Below are 27681 nucleotides of genomic sequence, written 5' to 3' on the forward strand. Positions count from 1 at the left end.
CTTTCTCCTCCCCTGCACATTTGCCCTGCGGCGGTCCCCACTTACCTGCTTCCACCTGCAGGTCACTTGTGCCCCACTGGGAGCTTGACTGCTGCCCTAATAGGGAGGATATAAAATCTCCTGGCAGACAGAGCAGGGTCCAGCCTGTTTTGCTTTCCCTGCAGCCAGCTGTGATCACCCTGGCTTGCTTTGTTATATAGCTTTGACTGTATTTGCTCCGAAACCACATAGTTTCTGGCCTCCTGGTCAACCTGAACTCTGGATTCATTATTCACAGATATTTTGCTTACCTGCTTTGAACTCGTTATTCACCTTGAAATTCTGGATGACTCTGGATGTCTGTGATTACTGTCTTGATTTCCTAATCATAATTTGTCTAGATCTCTAACCCAAATATTGTTCTTGGTTTAGCTCTGTTGCTAAATCCTAAACCATCTCTACTATCCTTGGTTAGTCCTGGGTACAAACAGACCACGCTGCCTATAACTTAAGTGGTTCCAAAATGCAGCACTCCAAATAAATATTTTTATTTATTAGGTATCTTAGTGAGAAAGTACAGTATTAAATTCTTCAGTGGTCACCTAGACAACTGAAAAATTATTAAGATTATCTTAAAATAGCACTAAATGTGTAATACAAATTTGTAGTGGTAATTCATTGGCTAATCCAATCCCCATTCATTGGGCAACTCAATGTAGAGAACTCATGCTCGCTTTTTGTTTTGTTTTGTGTGTTTGGGGGTTTCTTTCATTGTTGCTATGGGTATTGCTTTGTGAAAGGACTTCTGTTAGGTTCACAGAATGTGACAGACTAGAATAAAATAGATTTTTTGCCACAGCCACATTGGAATACAGTCTTTAGAACCAGGCATAACTGCGGGTTGTTGTAGTCTCTACCCTTGGATTTACTGATGCTAACTGAGGATGCAGAGCATTGAGGTGGGACAATGTGATCGTCAGTGGGTAGCCTCCCAGCTGGGTTCTTCGGATGGCCAGACAGCTGTTACATCTCTGTGCCTTTTTTCCCCTTGAGACAAGCATTCTGAGAAATAGAGACAAAAATGTAGCCTAGAAAATGGCTTCCCAGTGTCATTAGCTCACCAAAATTACATCTGACCCACAGAAGCTACGCTGACCCCACCTACATTAGCAAGGCCATTCCATTCCCATTTATCAGCCTCCTGCATTGTTGTTGTCATGGTTTGTCAAGTCTTCATTACTGAATAAGAAAGGGAATGCAGGGCTAACGCTAATATGCAGGCTCTTTCAGAAGCCAAAACACGAAAAACGGCCCCCCCATTAGGGAGTTTGAGCTACTCCAGGGCAGACGTTCTGAAGGCATGTCACCCAAGAGCAGCGGGAAAAGTCACAGCCTCCACTTTTACACAAAATGCATATTTTCATTCATTCAGTCCTCCTGACATTCCTATTAACTTCAAGACACTAGGGATAAAAATAAAAAAGTAAGATTGTTAAATTAGAAGGAGGAATTTTACAGAGGAAAGAGACTTTACTAGAAATGAATAACACTTCTTTTAAAAAAGGAAAACCCTCTAATATATTACAAACAGCACACTACAGTAGGTTCTCAAATAACATGGTTTAGATAAATGTCATTTAGTTGTAATGTTGATGAACTCTTGTTTATGTTAATTAGCCACTGGTAAAATTGGTTTCATTATGTAATTTTTCTTAAAGTCACAGAACCTATGAAAGATGTTAAGAGGACTTACTGTACCAGCAGTTGGGTCAAGGGTTAAATGGAATTTAAGCTACAGGTAAAAAGTAAGTGAGCTTTTATCACTATTTCCCTCTTATAAATTCCACTTGCCTTCCTTTATGTTGGAAGAGAAATGTTAACTTCACAGCTTCCAACACAAATTTTCTAAGGGCTTCTAGGTTCCCACTTGGAGAGAAAGTGTTAATTATCTCTCAGCAACTCTCCTCTGGGCATTAACTCATTTCACCCTCTCCTGGAAGAAGGAGGCGGTTCTCCAGCTCTTGCCCTTCTCGGTGGAGACCCACTTCTCAAGCAGGCAGACTGTCCTTTGTTGTGAATAGGATGCCTGCGTCACAACCTGACTCCTGACAGGCACCAGCCCATGGCAAACTTCCATGTATATGTATCTCCTAAATAAAACAACACTTGCCCCGGCTGGCATGGCTCAGTGGATTGAGCACTGGCCTGCAAACCAAAGGGTTGCTGGTTCGATTCCCAGTCAGGATACATGCCTGGGTCACAGGGCCAGGTCCCCAGTGGGGAGTGCACAAGAGGCAACCACACATTGATGTTTCTCTCCTTCCCTTCCCCTTTCTCTAAAAATAAATAAATAAAATCCCCCCAAAATATAAAGCAAGACATATGTTTTCACATAAGGCAGTGATCACACAAACACATGTTGTGAAAGGTATGCTCAAAAATCATCCTTGGTCCCTGAGTTCCATGGAAACCAAACACCAGGATATTAAGAAAAGAGGAGCTGGGGCATTGGATTTCTCATTTAGGGCCTGGGTCCATTTAATTCAGACAGCCCTGATTTTATTGGGGTCTGGCATGTATATGAGATCTGACTTCTGTAACCGGGGTAATTGATAGGATGACATCACTCTTGTGGCTGTAGGACCACTTGTGTAACAGTTTGTGAAGCTTGGGGAAAATATTTCTAAACATAGCTCTTGGCATGCAACTCTGGAGCACTTAAACCAGAGGGCAGCTCCTGCCTCCCTTCATCTACTTTCCCAAGGACCCAAGATATTTTTATATAGACAGACAAGCATTTTTCAAAAATTATTCTCCTTTCCCCAAATGAACAGAGTGCGCTCCCTCGCGTTTGTATAAACGGGTCTCTCGGGTCCTCAGTTTGAGGCATGATGACACAATGATGACTCTTTGTTGGAGCTGGGACATTGTCCAGACCCAAATATGGGATTACATGTGTCAGTGAGCAGCTCTGAAACGCCTCAGGGTTTCGAACGATTGTTTGGGTTCGGTTATTGCGCGTTGCCCACTCACGTCACTACACAAGCGCCATTTCTAAATAGCCTTTCCCCAAAGAGCTGGCACTGGGATTACAAAGTGGCAAACGGGAACTTCCAACATTGTCTGGACTTTTGCCCCAGAGGGTGGACGTGAGAGTATCAGGAACAGAAGGGGGGGGGGAGCTGTTGATAAAGGAAGAGAAATTTCTGGGCTGTGGTGTCCTCTCTACCTGTTTCCCCAGAGTCCATCTGCTGCACCATGCCTGGGGCTAAGTCAGGGCCGGTGGACCAGCACCTGAAGCCAACCCTTTCTGCTTGCTCCCCACATCCCACCCTGCCCCACGGCCATGGCATGGGGTTCACGTAGGAATGCAGGAGTGCTACCACTTCATACCCACTAGGACGGCTAAAGTAAAAAAGCCTGGCAGGAACCAGGTGGGTAAGAATGTGGAGAAACCAGACCCCTCATATTGACAGTGGAAATGTAAAAGGATGCAGCCGCTATGCGAGACAGCTTAGTGGTTCCTCGAAAGGTTAAACATAGTTACCATACGACCCAGCAGTGCTACTCCTAGGTGTCGACCCAAGAGAAATGAAAAATGTATATCCACCCCAAAACGTGTACGTGAATACCCATAGTAACATTATTGATAGCAGCCCCTAAATTGGGGACACCCAAATGCCTACCACTGGATGAATGGGCAAACAAAATGCAATCTCTCCATCCAATGGGTTCTTATGCAGCAAGAAAAAGGAATGGAGGGCTGATACTTACTATGACATGAATGAATGTCCAATACATTATGCTTAGGGAAAGAAGCCAGTCCCCAAAATCACATTTACATAAAATGTCCAGAATAAGCAAATCAATAGAGACAGAAAGTAAATTAGTGGTTGCCAGTGTCTGGGAAAGTGGGGGAGGAAGGGAAATGGGGGGGTGCACCAGCTAATGGGTATAGAGTTTCTTTTTGGGGTGTTGAAAATGTCCTAAATTTAGATTGTAGAAATGGTTGTACAACCCTGTGAATATAATGAAAAAGCCGCTCAACTGTACACTTTAAGTATACAAAGTGTTCTGTAAATAATTTATACCTCAATAAAGTGTTTTGCTTTTAAAGAACACTAACGAAGAGCTATGGGCTACCTGCACTTAACGAATACACATCCAGCTCTGCCCAGACCAGCATTTTGGTGACACGTGGGGATTCAATAACAAAAGCATTCAGTGGATGGAAGAAACAAAATGTGCAATAGATTTAAACTTATGTTTGAGTCCTGTGTTGGAAGTCAGGAAGGGAATGTAGAACTGAAATGAGAATTTGCAGCGAAGAGCTAAAAAGGTCCATGTGTGGTGCCGAAAAGTCAACTGCACACAAAACCCAAAAGGAGTCTGTTTTCCACAAAGCCTGAAAACATGGCTGATGAATGTTTCTGACAACATCCCTGCCTTCCCCTTACCGTTGGGGATTTATTTATTTTCCAGAACCTTCTCAGAGTCACTTGCCTGTTGATCCTCTTTAGTTCTTCCAAGAGAACAGATGTGGCTTATAGTATGGCCTTAATTTGAGTTGAAATGTCTTGGTATTTGGGGCCTCAGCTGGACAGGGCTTTGATGTTGGCGAAACTGACCTTTACCTTCAGATTCTGTCAGAAAAGATAACAAAGCCCATCTAAGAGAATCGTTTTAAACATACTATTTGGGCCTTCCGATAGCTGACTTTGACCTGATGTAGAGTATAGGAGTTCTCCAGTTAATCTTAGGGCTGCCATTTTCGAAAATAGATGTCAGTAAATAATCACCAAATAATTAAGATGGGTTATCTTCAATGCATTTCTGAATATATTTCTTTGGTTGCTATATATATACTTCTTTGTGTGTGTGTGTGTGATTTCCTGTGTCTTCAGGTATTTGCAAATTTTGTTCATAATTTCACTACACATTACTTGCAAGTTAGAGTTTTTCCGAGTTCTTCTCGAGGTGGTAATTAGGGCTGAAAACAGCCCTAGAATCAGGCAAAGGCATTTATGGCTTTAAAAATTTATTACATACCTCCATCTTTACAAAAACAGTGAGGCTAGGGTCTGGGAGCAGGGAGAGAAAACACAGAAGTATGGAGATGGAGACAGGGTGGCGATTGATTTTTCTCTCCGGAGTCAACGGCCCCCAGGTGAGGATTAAGGGGGGAAAAAGCAAGGACATCGTGGTCAATGGTATCATACTATTTGCACACACAGCCTCTCAGATTCCATTGTGGCAGCTGCCCTTTGAAAGTGAATTAGTGCCCTGACCAGTGTGGCTCAGTGGGTTGGGTGTCATCCTGCAAAGTGAAAGGTTGCTGGTTCAGTTCCTGGTCAGGACGCAGGCCTGGGTTGCATGTTTGGTCCCCAGTCTGAGTTGAGTATGAGAGGCAATCAATATTTCTCTCCCTCTCTTCCTCCTTTCCCCTGTCTCTAAAAATAAATAAATAAAATCTTAAAATTTTTTTTAAAGTCTGAATTATCAGCATAAAATCTATGGCAGAATCAGATATGACTGAAGAGACTGGCTAGCATCCTCCACCAGCACGGGGGCCCACCCTGTTCCTGCCTCTGGTGCTTCCAGGGCTGGAAGACATCAGCTGGTATCACCGGGCTCAGATTGCAGGCTCCACAGCGAGTCTCCAAGGAGGATGCCCCTGTCCGCATGAGTGGTAAAGACTTCAGAACAGTCTAACTAGGTCTTACCCTTCTCAGGAATTAATACTTAATTAATACTTTGGTATTTAGGCATTTTTTAAAGCTTATCATAGCAACTTTAGACTTAAAAGATTCCCAGACCATACGTTAAATCTATATTTAACTTAAAAAAATTTAAAGGCACATTATTTAATCAGAGAGTAAACAATACCTTTAAAACTGTCCGTATCTACTCCATAATTACACGCTTTGGATAAGAGCTGTGTTCACAGCCCACATCCCCAGAGGGTGAAGAGCCTGGGCTCAGGGACACAGGCAAAACTAACTAGATATAGCTGGTCTTTGTTTTTCCTTGAAAATACCAAGGTGGTTAGGTAATGTTAATGGGACAATCATTTTCCGCATACAATTTGTTTTTTTAATTTGGTTTCTTTCTGTCTTTCCTTTCTTTGTTACCCTTTCTTCCTTTCTTCCATTCTTCCTTTCTTAAATAAAATTACCCCTGCTAATGGGGTGTTAAAGGCAAGATTCCCTAGTATCCCTCCCCCACCTTTTATTACAGAGTGTGTGGAAATAAAGGAATAACATACAGGAATGAAGTCATGCATAATGTTTTACCCTGGAGCTATTACTCATGGAAAAATGATAAAATTCATCAAAGTAGAGTTTATTTTTTTAAATTTTTTATTTTTTTTCAATTTTTAAATTATTTTATTGTTGTTCAATTACAGTTGTCTGCATTTTCTTCCCACCCCTCCACCCCACCCCAGCCAAACCCACCTCCCTCCCCTGCTTCCACCCTCCCCCTTGATTTTGTCCATGTGTCCTTTATAGTAGTTCCTGAAAACCCTTCTCCCCACTGTCCCTTCCCCCCTCCCCTCTGGCTATTGTTAAATTGTTCTTAACTTCAATGTCTCCGGTTATATTTTATTTGCTTTTTTCTTCTGTTGATTATGTTCCAGTTAAAGGTGAGATCATATGGTATTTGTCCCTCACCGCCTGGCTTATTTCACTTAGCATAATGCTCTCTAGTTCCATCCATGCTGTCGCAAAGGGTATAAGCTCCTTCTTTCTCTCTGCTGTGTAAAATTCCACTGTGTAAATGTACCATAGTTTTTTGATCCACTCATTTACTGATGGCACTCACGTTGCTTCCAGGACTTGGCTATTGTAAATTGTGCTGCTATGAACTTGGAGTGCATAGGTTCTTTTGGATTGGTATTTCAGGGCTCTTAGGGTATAATCTTAGCAGCGGAATTGCTGGGTCAAAAAGCAGTTCCATTTTTAGTTTTCTGAGGAAATTCCATACTGTTTTCCACAGTGGCCTCACCAGTCTGCATTCCCACCAACAATGTACTAGGGATCCCTTTTCTCCGCATCCTCTCCAACATTTGTTTGTTGATGTTTATGTTGGCCATTCTGACCAGTGTGAGGTGGTATCTCATTGTGGTTTTAATTTGCATCTCTGTGATGGCTAGTGATGCTGAGCATCTTTTCATATGTCAAAGCAGAGTTTAAAGGAAAATGGTTTTCCCATATTTATTAAATTAATTAACATATCAATCCATAGCTGAAGAAGAAAAGGGACTAAGAAAAGATGATTTCAAGAAACACACATTTTGAAATGATCTCAAGACCTTCATGTTATCAGCTGTGGGTAATATCTCTGAATTACCTAGTCATGGAAAGTGCTCCAAAAAATAAATAAAATCAGGTACATGCCATGCCCTGTGTAATCCACTTTATATTGTCTCATTTAATCCTTGCAACAACACTGTGAGGTTACTATGATTCCTATCTTACAGATAAAGAAATCTGTCAGAGAAGTTAATTAATTTGTCTAAGGTCACAAATTTAGGTGGTAGGTGGTAGGGCCATATTTAAACTCAGTTATGCCTGACTTCAGGTTAGTGAGTATGTGCTCTACTTCTATGTTTTTTTTCCTTTAGATTTTATTTATTTTATTTTTTAGAGAAAGGGGAAGGGAAGGAGAAAGGGAGAGAAACATCAATGTGTGGTTGTCTCTCATGTGCCTCCTACTGGGGACCTGGCCTGCAACACAGGTATGTGCCCCAATTGGGAATCAAACCAGCGACCCTTTGGTTCACAGGCCCATGCTCAATCCACTGAGCTACATCAGCCAGGGCTCTACTTCCATTTCGATGACATTACATGTTCAAGTTGAAGAGATGTGAAGGAAGGAAGGAAGGCAGGGAGACAGGGAGGAATAGGAAGAATGTGCACAAGGCAAATATCTCTCAGTAACTACCATGGTTTTTCAGGGCTATTCAACCAAGATACTATTGAGACTAAACACACCCCTCCTCTAAATTGTCCAGGTTATATTGTGACTGAACCTCTCCTACCCATTGCCTCTCTTTCCTGCACTGGGATCTATTAAGTTAGGATGCACATGCCCTTATGAAACATAGTTTAAAGTAATCAAACTCAGAACAACTGAGTTCACATCTCAAATTGCTGTCCTACGTTCAGCGGGTGGGTTTCCTTGGGTTGTGATTCACATAGGGCGGATCCAGTATATTGATATAATAAAGAACAGCCTAATTAGGTCTCACCCTTCTCAGGCATCCAAAGCTCTGTAAGAGCTTTGGAAATGCCCCATAGTGGGGAAATGTGGGCTATTTTGCCTTTACCTCCTTTATCTGCTTCCCTCCCAAATGGAGGATGTTGATATTGAATCATCAGGTAAGCTTTCTTTTTTTAATCATAACCTCCACTTGGGAAATTTCCAAAGAAAATGCCTGGGTTTTTACAATTGGCTGCAGAAATAACAGTTTCTCCAGGGCTGATATAAGATGGGCCTTTTTGCTTCACCATGCAGACACTCTGGTCTTCTAAGTCTGAAAGAGTTAAGAGAAAAGATGGAATGCCTCGGGAATGTTGGCAGGGAGGCTGCAGCTCGCTCCTCTGCTTCTCACCCTGGACGAACTCCCAGAACCAGGAAAACTCTGTGATGACTCTGGGTTGATGCTCTTCCCTCCATTCTGTCCCAAAAGCCAGCTCAGTGTCCCGGAGAGGGAGGGATGTGTAGCTATCTGCAGGGTGAGCCTTGTTTTCACCTCATCCCTGGAGAGTGGCCAGAGACAGGGAGAAAACATTTTCAATCAGGAGCCATTTGGTAATCCTTGTGGGAAAACAGTCCCTGAAGATTGGTGGGGGTGGGAGTGAGGGAAGGTAGGGGAGAGGAGAGTGGAACAAGAGGAAACAAAGTTATTTTGACTGCATTTTTCCTTGCCTGATTAAATCTAGTGACATTTGAACTTTGCGTTACTAAAAGAACCCAGCTCTGTATGTGGGGCCTGGGACCAGAGGGTAAGGGCGGGGCCTAGAGCTTGCAGGGCTGCAGGGTCGCTTGGCACGGAGGACCTGCTCTGTAGCTGGGACCAGCTGGTGTGGGACCTGCTTGCTGGGCACTGAGGACCTGCCGAGAGGAGAGCCTTCGGGTCCTGTAGCTGATGCTGAAACCATGGTGCTGCTCCAGGGCTGTCTACCAGGTGGGACCTGCAGCTATTCTTTGCAGCATGAGAAGTGTAGGGGGTGGTGGCAAGGGGCAAAAACTATTGTCGTGCGTTTTGGATTGTGAAGTATGTTGTGCTAAACGAGGCAGGGGGAGGTGATTAACATTAATTGAACATCCTCTTCCAGGTACCAGGTACTGTGAGAGGTGCCTTGTAATCTGTATCTAATTGTTTTCCAAACCACCCAAGAAAGTGGGAGCTTAATATCACCATTTTGGAGATGAAGTTATTGAAACTCAGAGATGGACTTGAGTTGTTCAAAGTCACCCAGCTGGTAAAGTGAGAGCTCTGCCATGTAAACCAAAGGTTTTCTGGTCACAAAGATGAGGATGCTCTTTCCATGAGTTCACGCTCCTCTCACAAGGGACTCTTTTCTCAAAGTGTGTGTTGGGGGTGGCAAGCTGGTAAGGGACGCATGGCTCTGGGGACAGGAGGCAAGGAGGGAAGATGCTGAGCAACAACATCCAGTCTTTGTGTTCACTTCCCTGTCCCTTTGGTGGCTTACAGAGTGGCCTCTGAAGTCACACATTCACGAAAACTTCTAAAGAGAAAATTTTCTGCAGGAAGGCAGCCCTTCTGAATCAGCTGGCTGGGGGTGCAGAACCCTTAAAAGGGGGAGACAAGAGTATCTGTTTTCCCTGTTCATCCCTGCAGACTGTGTCCTTTTGCCACTGAGACTTGAGCCCTCACAGCCCTCGCCCAGCCTGAGAGGAAGGAAACTGAGTGTGGGTGGGGGCGGGGGTGGGGAGGTGAAGGCAAAGTAGTGACGGGGCAGGGCTTCCCCCGACCTGGTTCTTGACAGGGGTGTCACTACTTCTTCCTCAGTGACGGTGTTTTGTAACCCAGTTTATTTCACTAAGTGAACTTGCGTAGTTTTGGCCCTCTCTCCTTGTTAGCTGGCTCATCACATGCTTGGAACCAAACAGGCACAGCTGGCCTTTGTATTTTTAGGCGTAATTTGGCGGCGTATAATCCCTTAATGAACTGTAATGATTAAACAACACGGACCATGCAGCCACCCTTCCTCCCTCCCCTCCTTGTGGAATGTCTGGGCTTACACTGAAGTGACAGCTTTGGGGAAGATGTGCCCAAGAGCCCTGGGTTGGTTTTTACAGAGGACCCCTGCTCCCTCCTGTTCATCTGCCCATGGCAGTCAGACTGAAACCCAGTGATTTCTGGAAACAAGATTTTTTTCCCCCAGAATTTCTGTGTTTGAAGGACACATACCTATAGTTTTACTAGGAACAGCAAATATGTCCATAATCAACCTTACATAAGTGAAATGTGAAAGAAGCATTCCCAAATTTGACAACAGTCTAAAAAATGTACGTGATATTTCCAATGACGGGTTGTGAATCTGAAAGAAAACTGGAAAAAAATCTCCCTGATGGGAGATTCAATTAGTATTAATTAGTCATGAGATTGTTTTGTCCATTTGAAAATTTTTCAGAAACTTGGTTTTAGAGTCAAATCTCAAACAGCTTGGTATTGGGGGTTAATTTCTTAGTTAAGTTAATTCTTAGGTGTTGCTGTGCTTGTGAATGAATTTGAGGGCCCTGGGTTCCTACCTCCATTTCTTTCTTTCTCTCTTTCTTCCTCTCTCTCTTTCTTTCTTCTCTCTATTTATTTATTTTTAGAGACAGAGGAAGGGAGGGAGAGATAGAGGGAGAGAAATATTGACTGGAGACCTGGCCCTCAACCCAGGCATGTGCCCTGACAGGGAGTTGAACTGGAGACCATTTGGTTCCAAGGCTGGCACTCAGTCCACTGAGCCACACCAACCTGGGCTCCCACTTTCTTTTTTATCTCCTATTTGTCTTCTTCATTTCTCAGAAAATTATATAAAAGCCAAGATTTTAAATCAAGTAGGCAGGGTGGGTTTGCCCCACCTCAAGGGGCTTTTTCGGGACTTCCCTTAATGTTAGAAGTACACTGAAAAAGAACATTGAATTTTATTGGCTACCAGGCTTGGAAAAAAAATTTGTTGCTGCTCAACCTCTCTATTCAATTCATCAGACACTTGCTGAGAAGCAAGTAGCATGTGCCCGTCCTCTGCTTCCTCCCTTCCAGAGGCAGGGCAGGGCAGCAGCTTCGTGGCCACGTAAGAATTCAATAAGGGCACATTTGCTGAAGTGTGCTGCAAATACTAAGTGTATACAGATGGGAAATGTTGTTTGATAATATACTTCTTAATAGTATTCTTACTGTTTTTTATCTTGGGAAAAGTTCACCGAGACTGCCTTTATTTTTTTAGTGATAAGGTGACTAATGGCCGTTCTTATGTATTGTGTTTAGGCAAGTACTTGTGTAGGAAAACCGCCGTGTTTCCTCTACTGTCGCACTGCTACTCTCACACTCACAGCACTTCCCACACCACGCCTGAGGGTTTCCCCCACCCCAATTCTGACACTGACCGGAGCTGGCATAGACCCTGCAGTTAAGGGCTCAGTCCCACAAGATTGCCCCCCCAGATGCCAATCCTGAGGGTTAGGCCCTCAGATTACCCCTACTTCTGTTCGACTTGGCTACAGATTGGAGGTTTTCATGAGCCCCTCCCTGGGTGTAGTCATTTTCTAGAACAGCTCGAAGAACGCAGAAGCACTTACATTTACCACTTTGATTGTAGGATAAAAGTCATGATAAAGGACGCGGATGAACCGCCAGTGAAGACACACACAGAGCTTGGGAGGGTCCCGAGGGCAGCAGCTCCTGTCCCTGTGAAGTTGGGGAGTGTCATCCCCCTGACACCGAGATGTGTTCGCTGATCTGCCGAAAAGTTATTGGAACCCCCACCTCCTACATTTGGGATTTTTGTGGGTGCATGCAGCACCTCATAAGCATGAGTGGTCATTAAGTTAATCTTCAGCCCCTCTCCTCTCCCTAGAGGATGGGGGTGGGGCTGAAAGTTCCAAGTCTCTAATCATGGCTTGGTTTTTCTGGTGACCAGCCCCAATCCAAGAGCCCACCCAGAATCACATCACCAAAACAAAAGACACTCCTATCACCTGGGAAATCCCAAGGGGTTTTGTAATTCTGTGTCAGGAACCAGGGTCAAAAGCCAAATATTAAAATAAAAGATGCTCCTAGTGCTCTTATCACTTAGGAAATGACAAGGGTTTTAGGAGCTCTGTGCCAGGAACTGGGGGCAGAAACTAAAATATATTTTTTCTGCTACTTCATAGCAATGCTTTCATGGTTTATGGTTTCTTCATTGGCTAAGGTGATGACTGTCGAACTCTGGCTGGACTTGAAATTCAAGTTGGGAGCCTTTACTCTCACCCATGCCCAGGTGTCCTGATTTAAATCTCCCAGAGATCCTGATTTAATTGATCCGGGGCCTGTGTACTGGTATGTTGTCAAAGCTTTCCAGGTGATTGCAATGTGCAGTCCAGCTGGAGAGCCCCTGAACTGAACGAGGCTCCTTCTACTGTCAGGTAGTACGCAGATGCTTACAAAACCCTCAATAGGCAGCACAAAATCACTGGAGGAAGAGGACGCTTTAAAAATGTATGTATTTCCCTGGCCAGTGTGGCTTAGTTGGTTGGAGAGTCATCCCATAAACTGAAATATCACAGGCTTGATCCCTGGTCAGGGCACATGCCTAGGTTTCAGGTTGGGTCCCGGGCAGGGAGGCAACTGATAGGTGATTCTCTCACATCAGTGATTCTCTCTCACATCAATGTTCCTCTCTCTCTCATTCTTTCTCAAATCAATAAATTTATCCTTGGGCCTTGGGTGAGGATTTTAAAAATAAATAAAATAAAGATCAGAGGTTAACTCAGTTCAAATTAAGTCCATTCTTTGGTCCATACAAAGCACTCAATAAATGTTATTTTTATTATGTTTACCCCAAACCGTGAAGAGAGTGTGGTTTCTTACCTAGGATGGCAGTGACCTTCTCTGGAACAGGGTCCACCTGCAACACCATAGGGAAACCTGCCCCATTTCCAGATCCCCATCACTCTCCCCAGAGTGGCTCTGGTGTGCCTTAGCACCGAATGCAGCTCCATTCTGCTTTCTGCAGGAACTCGGTCTTTCTGAAGTGCCTCTTACCCAGTACTTCTCGATCACATTACTCTCCCAGATGACAGTTAATTGTGGAGGCTGAAATGTTCATATTTGGGTGTGGAGAAGCTTTAAAAGGAGAGAAAAATTTTAAATTATACAGATTTAGGTGTGCAAGGAAAACTACAGCACATTACAAATGTGAGAGCATCACAAAATCTAGAAAAATGACACAAGTTGATTAATTAACTGCCTAACACATCTCTCTTAATCCTTTTCCCCCCTGCATATTTTGGCTATGTACTCTTTTTTTCTTAATTTTTATTTTTTAAAGTACAGTCAACATTCACTATTTTTGTATTAGTTACAGATATATAGCACAGTGGGTAGATATTTATATAATTTATAAAGTGATCCCCCCGATAAACCTAGTTCCCACCTGGCACCATCCATAGTTACTACAATGCTATTGATTATACTCTTTATGCTGTGCTTTACATCCCCACGACTGGTATATAACTACCGATTGTCCTTCTTAATACCCTCAGCCAGTCCTCCAACATCCCTCCCACCTGGCAACCATCAGAATGTTCTCTGTCTGTGAATCTTTTTATGTTTTGTTTGTTCACTTACTCTGGTTTTAGATTTTACATGTAAGTGAAATCATATGGTATTTGTCTTTCTCTGTCTGATTTATCTCACTTAGAACTACCCTGTAGGTCTGTCCATGTTGTTACAAATGGTAAGATTTCCTTCTTTTTTATGGTCAAGTAATACCCTGTTGTATATATGTACCACTTCTTCTTTATCCACTTGTCTATTGATGAGCAGCTGGGCTGCTTCCATACCTTGGCGATTGAAGTAATGCCGCAGTGAACCTAGGAGTGCTATGTTCTTTCCAATTAGTGTTTTTTGGTTCCTTTGGATATATTCCCAGAAATGGGATCACTGGGTCAAAAGGCAGATCCATTTTTAATTTTTTGAGCTATTTCCATACTGCTTTCCACAGTGGCTACACCAGTCTGCATTCCTAACAACAGTGCAAAAAGGTCCCCCTTTCTTCACATCCTTGCCAGCACTTGATGTTTGTTAACTTATGGATGATAGCCTTTCTGACAGGTGTGAGATGGTATCTCATTGTGGTTTTAATTTACTTTTCTCTGGTGATTAGTGACATGGAGCATCTTTTCCTATTTCTGCTGGCCATCCATCTGTGTGTCCTCTTTGGAGAAGTGTTCATTCAGGTCCTCTGCCCATTTTCAAATTGGATTTTTTTTTTTTTTTGGTGTCAAGTTGTATGAGTTCTTTATTAATTTTGGATATTCACCCCTTACCAGATATATCATTGGTGAACATGTTTTCCTAATTGTCTTCTCATTTTGTTGATGGTTTCTTTTGCTGTGCAAAAACATTTTAGTTTGATGCAATCCCATTTGTTTATTTTTTCCCCTTACCCAAGAAGACATATCAACAAAAACAACACTAGGAGTAATGTCAGAGAATATACTGTCTGCGTTTTCTTCTAGGAGTTTTATGGTTTTAGGTCTTACATTTAAGTCTTCAATTTATTTTGAATTTATTCTTGTATATGTTGTAGGAAGGTGGTCTAGTTTTATTTTTTTTGCATGTATCTGTCCAGTTTTCCCAACACCATTTATTGAATAGATTGTTTTTACCCCATTTTATATTCTTGCCTACTATGTCATAGATTATTGACCATATAAATATGGGTTTATTTCTGGGCTCTCTATTTTGTTCCATTGTTCTGTGTCTGTTTTTATGCCAATACCGTTTCATTTGGATTAGCCTTATAGTATAGTTTGAGGTCAGGTAGCATGATATCTCCAACTTTGTTATTCTTTTTTACTGCTGTGGCTATTGAGGTATTTTGTAGTTCCATATACATTTTAGGATTATTTGTTCTAGTTCTGTAAAATATGTCATTGATAGGTATTGCATTGAATCTATAGATTGCTTTCAGTAGTATGGACATTTTAATCATATTATTCTTCCTATCCATGAGCATGGTGTATGCTTCCATTTATTTGTAATTTTTTCCATTTTTTTTCAAGGTCTTATAATGTTCAGAGAACAAGTCTTTTACCTCCTTGGTTAAATTTATTCCTAGACATTTTTGATGCAATTGTAAATGGAATTGTTTTCTAAATTTCTTTTTCTGGTAGTTCATTATTAGTGTATAAAAATGGAACTGATTTATGCATATTAATTTTGTATCCTGCTACTTTACTGAATTTGTTTATAAGTTTTAGTTGTTTCTTGGTGTAATCTTTAGGGTATTCTCTCTATATAGTATGACATCTGCAAATACTGAGAGTTTTACTTCTTCCTTTTGAATTTGGTTGCCTTTTATATATTTTTCTTGTCTGATTACTGGGGCTATGACTTCCAATACAATTTGAATGTGGACATCCTTGTCTTGTTGTTGATCTTAAGGAAAATGCTTTTGCCTTTTCCTCAATGAGTGTGATATTAGCTGTGGGTTTGTCATTTATGGTCTTTCCTATGTTGAGCTATGTTCCCTTTATTCTCACTTTGTTGGGAGTTTTTATCATAAATGGATGCAGGATTCTGTCAAAAAAATTTTTGCACCTTTTGATATGACCATATGATTCTTATTTTCCATTTTGTTTATGTGGTGTATCACGTTCATTGATACGAACCTTGCAACCCAGGAATAAATCCCACTTGGTGTATGATCTTTTTAATGTATTCTTGATTTTTGTTTGCTAATATTTTGTTAAGGATTTTTGCATCTATGATCATCATGGATATTGGCCTATAGTTTTCTTTGTTCGTGTTATCTTTTGTCAGGTTTTAGAATCAGGAAAATACTGGCTTTGTAAAATGAGCTTGGAAGCCTGCCCTCCTCTTAAATATTATGGAATAATGTGAAAAAGATAAGTGTTCATTCTTCTTTGAATGTTTAGTAGAATTCACTCTTAAAGATTCCTGGACCAGGGCTTAAGTTTGTTGGGAAGTTTTTAATTACTGAGTGATTTTGTTAGTAGTTATTAGTTTGTTTAGATTTTCTGTTTCTTTTTTACTCAGTCGTGGAAGATCGTATGTTTCTAGGCACTTATCCATTTCTCCCAGATTGTTCAATTTGCTGGCAAATAATTTTTGGCACTATTTTCTTATAATCTTTTGTATTTCTGTGTTGTCACTCATCATTTTTTCTCTTTTATTTCTGATTTTATTTATTTGGGTCCTCTCTCATTTACTTTTGATGAGTCTGGTTAAAGGTTTATCAATTTGGTTTGTATTTTCAAAGAAGCACCTCTTGGATTCATTGATATTTTGTATTTTTAGGCTATTTTATTTATTTCTGCTCTGGTAATCTCAATTTCCTTGCTTCTACTCCTTATGGGCTTTGTTTATTGTTTATTTTTTTAAGTTCCTGAAGGGGTTTAGCTTTATTAGCTTCATTTAGCTAGGTTAGCTTTTGACTTAGTTCCAATAAGTTAGCTTATTTGAGAGTTTTTGTTTGTTTCTTAAGATAGACCTCTATTGCTATGAATTTCCCACTTAGAATTTTTTTTTTTTAACTCTATAGTTGTCAGTTGTGGTTTGGCAGCTTCCATAGATTTGAGGTCATTGTGTTTTTATTTTTGTCTCAAGATATTTTTTGATTTATTCCTTGATTTTGTTTCAACCCATTCATTGTATAGTAGCTTGTTATTTAGCTTCTTCATTTGTGTGTTTTTCAGGTTTCTTCTTATAATTCATTTATAGTTTCGTACCATTGTGGTTAGAGAAGATATTTGATATGATTTTGGTGTTAAATTTATGGAGACTTGTTTTGTAGCCTAACAGGTGGTCTATCTGGGAAAGTGTTCCGTGTTTGGCCACTTACTCTGTGATCTCTTCAAATGATTTTGTAATATTTTTGTAGAGACAAAGAGGAAGATGAGATGGCCTTTCCTCTAGCACTGCTGATTGAAAATTTTTCCCTATGTTAATGTTAGTTTAGAAATGTTTCTTTCTGATTTACAACTTACTGGAAATACTGTTCAAGTTTTTTAAATTGTTGTCAAACTTGGAAAGCCTTCTTTCTTTTTCTTAAAATATATTTTGTTGATTATGCTATTACAGATGTTGAGTTTCCCTCCTTTGCCCCCCTCAACCCAGTACCACCTAACCCCTCAGGCAATACCCCCACCATTGTTCATGTCCACGGGTCATGCATATAAGTTCTTTGGCTACTCCATTTCCTATACTGTACTTTATATCTCCATGGCTATTCTGTAACTACGTATTTGTACTTCTTAATCCCCTCACCTCTTCACCTATTCCACCATACCCTGCTCCCATCTGGCAACCATCAAAACATTCTCCATATCCATGATTTTGTCTCTGTTCCTGTTTGCTTAGTTTGTTTTTTAGATTCAATTGTTGATAGATGCTCGCTAAGTTTCTTGAGCATCCTTATAAACAGTGTTTTGAACTCTGCTTCTAATAGACTGCTTATCTCCATTTCATTTAGCTCTTTTTCTGGAGTTTCGATTTGATCCTTCATTTGGGCTGTGTGTCTCTGTCTCATTTTGGCAGCCTCCCTGTGTTTGTTTCTATGTATTAGATAGAGCTGCTTTGACTCCGTGTCTTGGTAGTGTGGCCTAATGTAGTAGGTGTCCTGTAGGATCCAGTGGCACAGCCTCTCCTATCACCCAAGCTGAGTACTCGAGGTGGGCCCTTTGTGTGAGCTGAGTACACCCTCCTCTTGTAATTGAGCCTTGGTTGCTGTTGGCAGATCAATGGGAGGGATTTACCCAGACCAGTCAGCTTCAAGGATTGGCTGTGAGCACTGACCACAAACCTCCATCCTGGAGGATCAGCTGTGCAGGGGCAGGGTGGCAGTGCTCTGACGTGGTCTGTAGCTGTCCACTGTGTGTGCTGGGCCTGGGGTTTCCCTGGCGGTGCAGGCCAACGTTAGCCCCAACCTGTGTTTTGCCCCAGGTCCACCCTGCCTGAGTTATAAAGGAATCTGCGATGGCTGCTACTTGTGCTGGGCTTGGAGATTCCCAGGGGAAGCCAAGCTGTGAATCTAGGCTGGCTGCTGCTAGTGTTGGGCCTAGGGCTCACTGACGCTGGCTATTGCTTATTTGAGAGGATTTTAGGAAGTCGTGAAATGTGAGCCAAGACCATCCCTTCATATGGAAAAGCAACTTGGGTGGGGCAGAGTCTCTGGGGATCTCTGAAACAGGGCAAATAGTGTTAGGCAGGTTGATGGAGTCTCAGATATGGCACCAGCTTTCCAGTCTTGTTAGAGGAGGGTTTAGAAAAGAGACAATGGTTTCTGCTTGCCTTGCCTTGATGCCAGGCACTTCTGTTCCTCCCTGTATGCCATTGGTGCCTTTCAAGCTGCTACGCTGGTACTGGAACTCAGAGGGAGCGAGTCTGTGTAGGTGAGTCCATGTGTGGGTTCCCTAAGAGAAGCTCCTTGGGATTCCAGCAGTTTCTTCCAACTCAATCGGTGCTAGATTTTGCAGCCAGAAGTTGTGGGTACTTGTCTTCCTGGCATTGGAACCCTGGGCCATGGGGCCTGGTGCGGGCCTGGGAGTCTTTGCTCCCAAAATATCCCTCCTGAATTTTTATCCACCACACATGAGTGAGGGATCAGCCCATTCCACATCTGCACCCCTCCTACCAGTGTGAATGGATGTGGGTTTTTTAATTCTGTAAGTTGTCAGACTTCCATTCAACTCGATTCGTGACTGTTCTGAGTGAGTGATGATTGTTCTATATTTTAGTTGTAATTTTGATGAGGCTATGCGAAGAGGTGAGCCTTGTCTGCCTACATCGCCATCTTGACCAGAAGTCTGAAAAGCCCTCTTTCCAGTTTCTTTTGTTTTTATGTTCTATTATCAAACAAACTTGCTGTTGATAGTAAAAGTACAGGCGTGTGCCATCTAAAAACCAGAATTTTTTTTAAAAAAATCAATTGCATTCTATTTCCTTTAATGAAGAAAAATTTATGTGGTACTTTTGTAATGGCATATGGCATATATTATATATATCCCGGACAGGGGACAAGCTTCTACTTTTGACTGGGGATTATGAGAACTGGACCCTCTACTTATAATTTACTGTCAGATAATTAGAAGTTTTCTCCTCTGACTAGTTTCTGGCTCCTAGCTTTTTGAACCTTCTCCTATGTAGAGGCCACATTCCTCTATAGCCAGATGCTATGAGATGTAGTAATACCCAGTTAAGACCTGGCCCTGTACTTTCATGTATAACTTTGTGTTAGGAGCATGGCAGGAAGCCATGGCTACACTGATACAGCTCATTTTTATCTTTTCATAGATGGGAGTGACTGTGAACTGCATGAATACGTCCCACTTAACACAAACTACATGCCTTCCAACTCAGTTTTTCTTTTGCTGGATTTCAAAAATGTTAATGGCGATTCTGATGCTACTTAATCAAGAGGGAAAGTTTAACAGAGGGAAAGTTATTGTGGGAAGAGACATTAGTCACAACTGAAGTATTAAGCTTGATTAGCTTCATGATAAATCCACCTCTGTACCTCCCACCCCCACCCCCATCACCCCTGGTTGTGCCATACAAACTATAGGAAAAATAAATAAGACCAACAACCTCAAATACTGCCCTGCCATAAATTGCTTCTGGCCCCCAAAATGTTGAACATATGTGTGGTGTCTGTAATCCTGTTTTAGATTATTATTTTTTTAAGTTGGATATCATTATTTATTTGTTACGTTTTGCTTTTGGTCTATTTGTAGCAAATACATCATTCATTAGCGTTGTCTACTTTGTTTCTGTTTTTTATTTTCTTTATTAAAATTGTTATTTATTGATTTTTTTTAGAGAGAGTGGAAGGGGGAAGAGAGAGGGGGGAGAGAGAGAGAGAGATTGACTTGTTGTTCCACTTATTTATGCATTCATTGGTTGATTCTTGTCTGTGCCCTGACCAAAGAACAAACCTGCAACCTTGGTGTATTGGGACAACTCTCTCAGAAACTAAGTTACCTGGCCAGGGCCTTCTGTTTTTTATTTCTTAATACCTGCTGGACAAAGCACAAAAGAGGCACATCTCTGCTCTTCCTGGTGTTAAGATATATAGTCTAACAAAGAAACTAGGAGAGGGACAGTGTCCCAGGGGACATTCCCACCTTCCTCCAAGAAGTGTGGTTTGTTACATGGTTTTAAAATCATCCGAGGTTGACCCATCTCTGCTGCTTCTAGAAGAAAATATGGACCAGTGGCTAGGGTGACCACCCAAGTGTCAGAATTTGGGGAGAGTCCTTTGTTAAATTTATACATACCTATTCTAAACCCACGCTTTAACAACTCTTCATGGCCCGCAAAGCCAGGCCTGCAATGACCTGTATACCACATTTCCTACAAAGACTGTAAGAAAAATAAGACAAGTGAGCTAATATATGAGATCACCTTATCATCCTTGGGCTGCAGGGAGGGGGTTGTCATCAGAGAGAATGATTTGTGTGTTTTCTTCTTAGTAGAAATCGCGCTTCTGTACTGAGACCTCTCTAGAAACATGGACTGTTTTGAAAATGGAACTTTATCAGTTATATTCATGATTAATTATGAGGTTGTCAGTAGTAAATTCTAATGACGAGCACTTCCTCTAAAATGAGATTGGGTTTTCAAGAATTCATTTGTATCTTCTTAAACAGCTAGTACAACCAGTCTGGAGCCGACGGATTACACCGTGATTCAAACAAACGTTTCCACATGTGGAAAGTTAAGCTTTGATTCTCAATTTGCTATTTCTGCTGTTCCTCTTTCATCATTTCATTATGGCATTGTACGTTTTCCAAGGGCTGTGCCCTTTGTATTATTTAATGCCTACATATGGTGTGGGGCTTAGCCTTTTCCCTGATGATCTATAACATGTGTTATGGTTAAAGGGGGAAAAGGTTTGCACCAAGAAGAACAATTAGTGAATTTATTAGGTTTGTTGGTAACTTTCGGTGAGTCTGTGCATTGGTTTGAACCTTTTCTGACAGTCATCAGGGCTGCGGGTGCCTGTCAGTAAAGGAGGGAGTGTCTGCGTTCCCACCAGGGTGCCCAAACCTCGCACACCTCGTCTCCTGCATCAGCATTTCCTTATTATTAATTGACTTGAGAGGGGATAGATCTATTTGTTGTTCCACGTATTTGTGCATTCACTGGTTGATTTTTGTATGTGCCCTGACTGGGGATCGGATCTGCAACCTTGGTGTATTGGGACGATGTTCTAACTAGCTGAGCTACCCGGCCAGGGCCCAGTATTTTCTTACACTGACAGGGAATCGTGTCTTTGTAATAGGGTTGGAAGCAAAATGCTCATTTTCGAATTTTGTAATTTCCCCTCTTTGATGTGGACAGTATTTGTAAACAGCATAAGAGCTCTGCACTTACTCTGTTCATAAAACATTTTTGAGTCTGACGTGGGGCATGTTTTCATCCTCCTTGAAAGCGCTTTCCTGGTTGCAGTGAGAACACAATACTTCTGGAGGTTTCACCTTCTCTGTCAGTTACCTCAGCTGTCTCTCACATTGGGTCGGTTCCTCCCAACATTTGCTAATGAACTTTCAAAACATTGTGGAAACAAGTCAGTATTTTAGCTTTTGACTACATTTGAATTGTGAGGGTTTCTAAAGTTCTGCTGAGGTGGGGCCTGGAGATAGCAATCCTGTTGTAAGGGGTGTAGCCAGTTTTTACTTAAATTGCATGTTCATCATTCGGGGGTCTCTTGGAGTGGGGCTGATGGAGAATATGAGGGATCTAATTCCTCTGTCACTGCCTTAAAACATGATATTTAACTAAATGGAGAGTCTTTGCCAAACAACTTTGGAAAGTCCTATTCCCCACAAACTGGTGTCTTTTCAAAGTCCCATCAATTGAGAGACAATTTTTCACATATCCTAACCAAAAAATACATACACGCATGTCTTTTTAGAGTTTACGGAGTACTTACAAACGCCTCCTCTTGTTTTCAATTCTCAGTGCCACCGGAGGGTGTTATACAGAGGGGCACTGCCTGGGCTCAGAGAAGTCAGTGGCCGGCCTCCAGGGGGGAAGGATCTCGGCGCTCTGCCGTCCGTATGTGTTCTGGGGCCGTGATGCTCTAGGCAGGTGCCCGCAGATTTGGAGTAGTCCCTTTCAACAGTGGTTTGGAAGGAGATGGCTAGCGGCGGATGCTGAAGTCAAGTATTCTAAGTTATATTTCTAGCTTTTACAATGAATTAGGGTATAGCATATTTCTGCCTCAGCTTCCCCACAAATTAAGATTCCTTCATTCATGTATTTATTCATTCATGTTTTGTTTATTCACCTAAAAAATAATAAAGGAACACCTGGTATGTGCCAGATATTGTTCTAGGTTCTGGAGATGGGATGGTGAGCAAAACCAAACATGATTCCATATTCTTATAGAGGCTACATTCCAATGATAGAAACCTGACAATCATTCATTTATTCAACAGTGCTAATATAATAGCTACAGAAACTCAGGTAAAATTAAAATCGGAGGTCAGTGCTTTGAGGACAAGGTACGTGGCGGCCCAAGAGGGTATAACAGGGGAGCTTACCTGTTTTGAGATGTCAGGGAAGGCTTCCTGAGGAGGCGATACATGAGCAGAGATCTTAAAGACAAGTGGGAGTTAACTAGGCAGAGGAGATGAGAGGGAGACGGGCAGGAATGACACTATGTACTAACCCAAAGTTGCTGCAGTAGATGGGGAGACAAGAATGCTGAGCTGGATAGCCCTGACAATCATGGGTCCTTATTTAATGAATATAATGTACTTTATGTCATTTACAATAATGGTGACCGTACCACTTGACCACTGGATGCTGTTCATTAAGAATTGTCCTAACCCCACATTGGCCCTTGTGAAAATCAGCTGGCCTATTTTGAAAACTTCACCGCCCAGCCTCAGCTGGAAATTTTCTTCATTCCCAAGGGTGTGAGCTCATTGCCACACCAGATGGGTTCCCAGTAAATGATAGTTGTGCAATCTGATAATTTTCTTGTCAGGCTGACCCCGTTTGGAAGATGGAAGCAGGGTATGGGGTCTCTACCATTTTTCCAAGAGGAGAATTTCCTTATTATGGCCACACACCCTGCAGACTGAGAGAAGACATGCAGTTCAGAACTAGGTACCAGTTATGGATTAAGGGTATACTGACAATCCCTATCTAACATTGGAGAATTGGTCCATTTTTATAACAGCATACATCAACTAAAGTCAATTGGGCTTCCACAATGATTCCTTGGAAATCTCAGTGACTTTACATGACAGAAATTTATTCTTCACTCATAGTAAGTCCAGCAATGTTCTGGTTGGTAGACAGCTTTCCACGGGGTCACTCAGGGTCATCTTGGAACACTATCCTCCTCTAGAGTCTTAGTGGCCTATTAACTGAGCAAAAGAAAACAGAAGGCAAGCACCCATGAGAGTTTTTATGGGTCTTTCCTTCTACTCACATCCCATTGGTCAGAATGCAATTGCGTGGCCACTCTTGACAGCCAGGGATGCTGGTGGGTGGGCAGCTGGCTCACCTGTCAAAAAGGGTCAGCTTAGCCTGGGATAAGGATGTGTGCTCTGGAGTCAGTGAATTAGATGTAAGTCCCAACTCTCAGATCAGATCTTTTCATCAATAAAATGGAAATAACGCCTCTATTTACTACATAGTGTTATCTTTAGGATTAAATGAGGCATTGCATGTAAAATACTTAGGCCAATCCTGATAAATAATACATGCTCAATAAATGTTAAACCTTCATTATCAATGTATTCATTTGCTACAAAATAAAAGCAAATGTAATCCTCTTGTCTCAGAAATGAGTTGGGATACAAAATAATATACCTTAGTCTCTCAAGGAAGAAAAACAGCCCTTATTATCAAAATTTGGATAAGATTATTCTTCCTGAGCCTCCTTTAAGTTTCTAGCGGGCATTTAAGAGAGTATTTTTAGACAGACAGATTTGTTGGGAAATAAGCAAGCTATGACCCAAGATTCATGTGGGCAGTCATGGTGCCTTAGGTGGCAGACGCTGCCGGGGACTCCCAGCTGAAAGAAAGGTTAGTGGTTCCTAGAAATCTGAAGGGCCCTCTGTTCTCCCTTCCCTGTGAGCTCCTGGATCCAAGAGCGGGGGCTGCCGCTCCCACACCAGGCGGCTCTGTTTGTGCTTCCCCAAGTGAGCATTTTGTTTACAATTTCTCTTTTCCAGGGCAGCCACTCTGGCTTTTCCACAGCGTCTACTGGTCTGGGCCAAATAACCCACAGTTTGTTTTCTCTCTTAGACAAGTCAAGAGCACAGAACACCCTCTAGCATTTTGTGAACAAGAGGAAGTTAGTGCTTGTTGATCAGCTCTGGGAGGCAAATTGCAGCTGATGCCTCCTCCAAGGGCTCTGACCCAGGCCAGGCAGCAGAAAGGCGAAAGTGTCAGGGCTAGCTCTCACTGTGTGCTCAGGGGCCAGGAACTAAGGAAGAGGATGAGGTTGCTGTGGCCTCCTTTTAACACCTGATGTTAAATTTAATTCACCTCCCATGCCCATGAATCCTTAGATAAACCCTTGGAAACAATTGCTCAGCTGTTGACACAACCTGGCCTTACTCTAAAAGGTCTCCACAGGATATTTAGAGCATAGCACCTGATGACATTGACTCTTAGCGACAACGACAACAACAGAATAACAGCTTTCGAATATGTATAGACATTATTGGATAATGATGCATGGAGCGGGTTGCTAAGAAGAAGGGATTCTCAGAATTCCAGCCAATGCTGTCTAATAAAATTCCCATACTTAAGCCACTTTATAGAATAAAATCTTTAGAGTGCTGGGGAATCTTGTTAACTCAGTTGAGGGTAATCCCTTCTCTTCAGGCAAGGCTACAGCTCAAGCAAGGAAATTGCTTGTCTAGACTGGTTACAACTATAAAAGTTAACTAAATTAAAGATATTTATTTCTGTTTCAAGTGCTTTCCATATGCATTCATTCTCCCAATGAGCCTATGAGGTAGTAACTATGATTACTCATCTCACAGATGAGGAGATGGAGGGTAGATCACCAAGCCCAGATCACACGGCTCAGAAGAAAGAAACAGGCCAGATTTAGGCTGGCTCTTCATGGCTGTGTTTAGTTAGTGTAACCAGCTACCAACAGGACGTCCTTCCTGGTGCCCACCCCTGGCTCCAACAGCCATCTGAGTGTAGTCTCTCTCTCTCTCTCTTTTCCTCCTCCTCCTTTCTTCTCCTCTCTCTCCCTCCCCCCATCTCTCTCACCTCAGTCATGAGGAGTTTCTGGTCAGCCTGGATGCCATGTTTGGTAATCCTTGAGATACAATCATTGAGTTGCCTTTCTCTCCTTCTGAAACTATCTATCTGCAGGTTCTTTGTTGTGTTTGAGATTAAAGGATAAAAACAACCCTGTCCCATCTCCTGAAATCTGGAGAAATACCCACCTTCTGCCTGTAAGCTTAGTTTCTATTATTTTGGTCTAAGTTAAGGGTTCTTGATAATAATATCTGACATTTATTTAATGCTCAGTGTAAGTGCACTTCACATGTATTTATTTAATCCTCAAGGCAACTAGATGAGGGAGGTACCGTTATTATCCAATTTTATGCACCAGGAAATGGAGTCATGGGGAGCTCCAAATCACTTGTCCAAGACTCAAATCCAATCAGTTTGTCTTCAGAGTTCAGGGTTTGAAGCACTGGGCAATATGGCCTGGACTGGGGGTCCAGTAGGAGAATCCGCTGACCACAAAGGTATTTTTATGGAATCTGTATGTCATCTCATTCTTCCTTCTGTTCTGATGGCCTACCCACCATTTCTATGGCCATGTGAACCATAAACTCAAATGTTTCTGTCTTGTCTCATTGTTGTCTTAATCACTCATCAAATAGTTCTTGATTAGGACAGGACGACAAGGTACTTATGGCATACTGTAACTCTAAGGCCAAATCTCGGTGCCAGCACCTACGAGTTGTGTGATTACTTCTTGTTACTGAACTTCAGTTTCCACCTCTGGAAAACGGGGATATATGAAACCTCAGGATTTTGTCGTAATGAGTGAGATGTTGCATGTAAGACTCAGCATCATTCTGGTAGTGTCTGGCTGGGGAAACTGTCCCCTTACTCCTTTAGTTCTTCTGGCTGTTTGAATAATTTAAATGACACATAGCAGAATAACAGGAGAAAAATCAAAATTTAATACATTCACACAGGGAATTGACATAGCCTGAAAATTCCAAAGACAGTGAGGTATATATGTCATTTTGGACTAAGGATGGGGAGGTACACAACTCATAGGGAGGTGAGAAAGAGCAAACCTTTGGTAAACACATTCTTACAGGGCCATCCAGAAGCAATTGGACACAAAGGGGGACGTAGCAAACAGATTTTGCCTGGATCCATTCTGTCTGCCACACAATTCATATGTGCTAAGACGAATATGTTACGCTTCCCTTCTTGAAGCCGGATTTTCTATCTGAACCTCTTAGGAAAGGGGGAGGTGAAGAATCTTTCCTTGAGTTTGACGGGCTTTAATTATAAGCTCAAAATGACATGCATGCCAGGGTAGCACCTTCTGGGGGGACTCACGGCTGACCCCCACAACAGTGAGCATTCAAGAACAGGTGCTGCTGTTATGTTAACATTGCTGCTTCACAGTGCAGTCTACACACCTTCACTGCGTTCCATGCCAGTCCGCGTGCTAACACTGAAACAGGAGAGGGTAGGGGGAGGTGTTTGCTACAACCTTCAAAGCAACTAGTAAGTCAGTCAGGTAATCAATAAAAGGTAACTAGGAAACAAGGCAGTAGCTGATAGAGGCCAAGTGAGAAGTTCCGACAGCAACCAATCACTGTCGGATTTCAGAGGAATAAGAGACCAGTCAGTACTCAGCAGGATTCAGAGGAAGATGAACAACAGACAGAATTTTTCTTGGCTGTTGGAAAGGAGAAGGTTTCCAAATAGGAAAAACATGGCAAACAAAAGAAAAGATGCAGGAGAAAAAAAAATGCAACATGTTCATACTACCTATGATCAACTTTCTAAGTAGCTGACAGTATAGAGGGAGAGAGAGAGAAAGATGGGGACCAAACAGACACAAGGACAAAAATAGAAATGAATGGAACGGGACCAAAGGCAGAAAAAGCTCAACTCTGTGAATTCATATCTCAGCCAGAAATAGTGCCAAAGATCCTCTATTCCCACTAGATTCTCAGTATGAGACATGGTGCTCTCCCCAGTAAAGGAAGGTTTACACTACCTCCGTTTTGTTTGCTCTCTGCTTACGACAAAGTATAAATCAAAAAGAAGTGGCAAGATTCATAAACAAACCGTTGGACTGGATAGCCTCTCAAAGGGACGTGCCTGTGTGTCTGATCTTTCAGCTTCGAGGCAGACTCTCTTCCCACACGTGTCCGTATAGATCAGAGCCATCAGTGCGCTAGAGAGTGGGCTGGTCCTATAAATAA

The 27681-nt window shown here is 42.1% G+C and overlaps 1 protein-coding gene across 4 annotated transcripts in view; it reads left to right on the forward strand.

Annotated features, from left to right (window-relative positions):
- Nucleotides 1-27681, forward strand: part of FRMD4A (FERM domain containing 4A) — a 445706-nt gene that overhangs the window by 150774 nt on the left and 267251 nt on the right. The window contains exon 1 of one of the 4 annotated variants that reach the window (XM_045183619.3): nt 9046-9169. The exons of the other annotated variants lie outside the window; for them this stretch is intronic. Coding sequence (XP_045039554.1) covers nt 9131-9169 — 39 coding nt within the window. The 5' untranslated portion in view covers nt 9046-9130. Of the gene's footprint in view, nt 1-9045; nt 9170-27681 lie in introns of those variants that run through there. 4 annotated transcript variants of the gene reach the window in all.

The sequence above is a fragment of the Desmodus rotundus genome, chromosome 4 (genome assembly GCF_022682495.2).
Source record: "Desmodus rotundus isolate HL8 chromosome 4, HLdesRot8A.1, whole genome shotgun sequence".
NCBI lineage: Eukaryota > Metazoa > Chordata > Mammalia > Chiroptera > Phyllostomidae > Desmodus > Desmodus rotundus.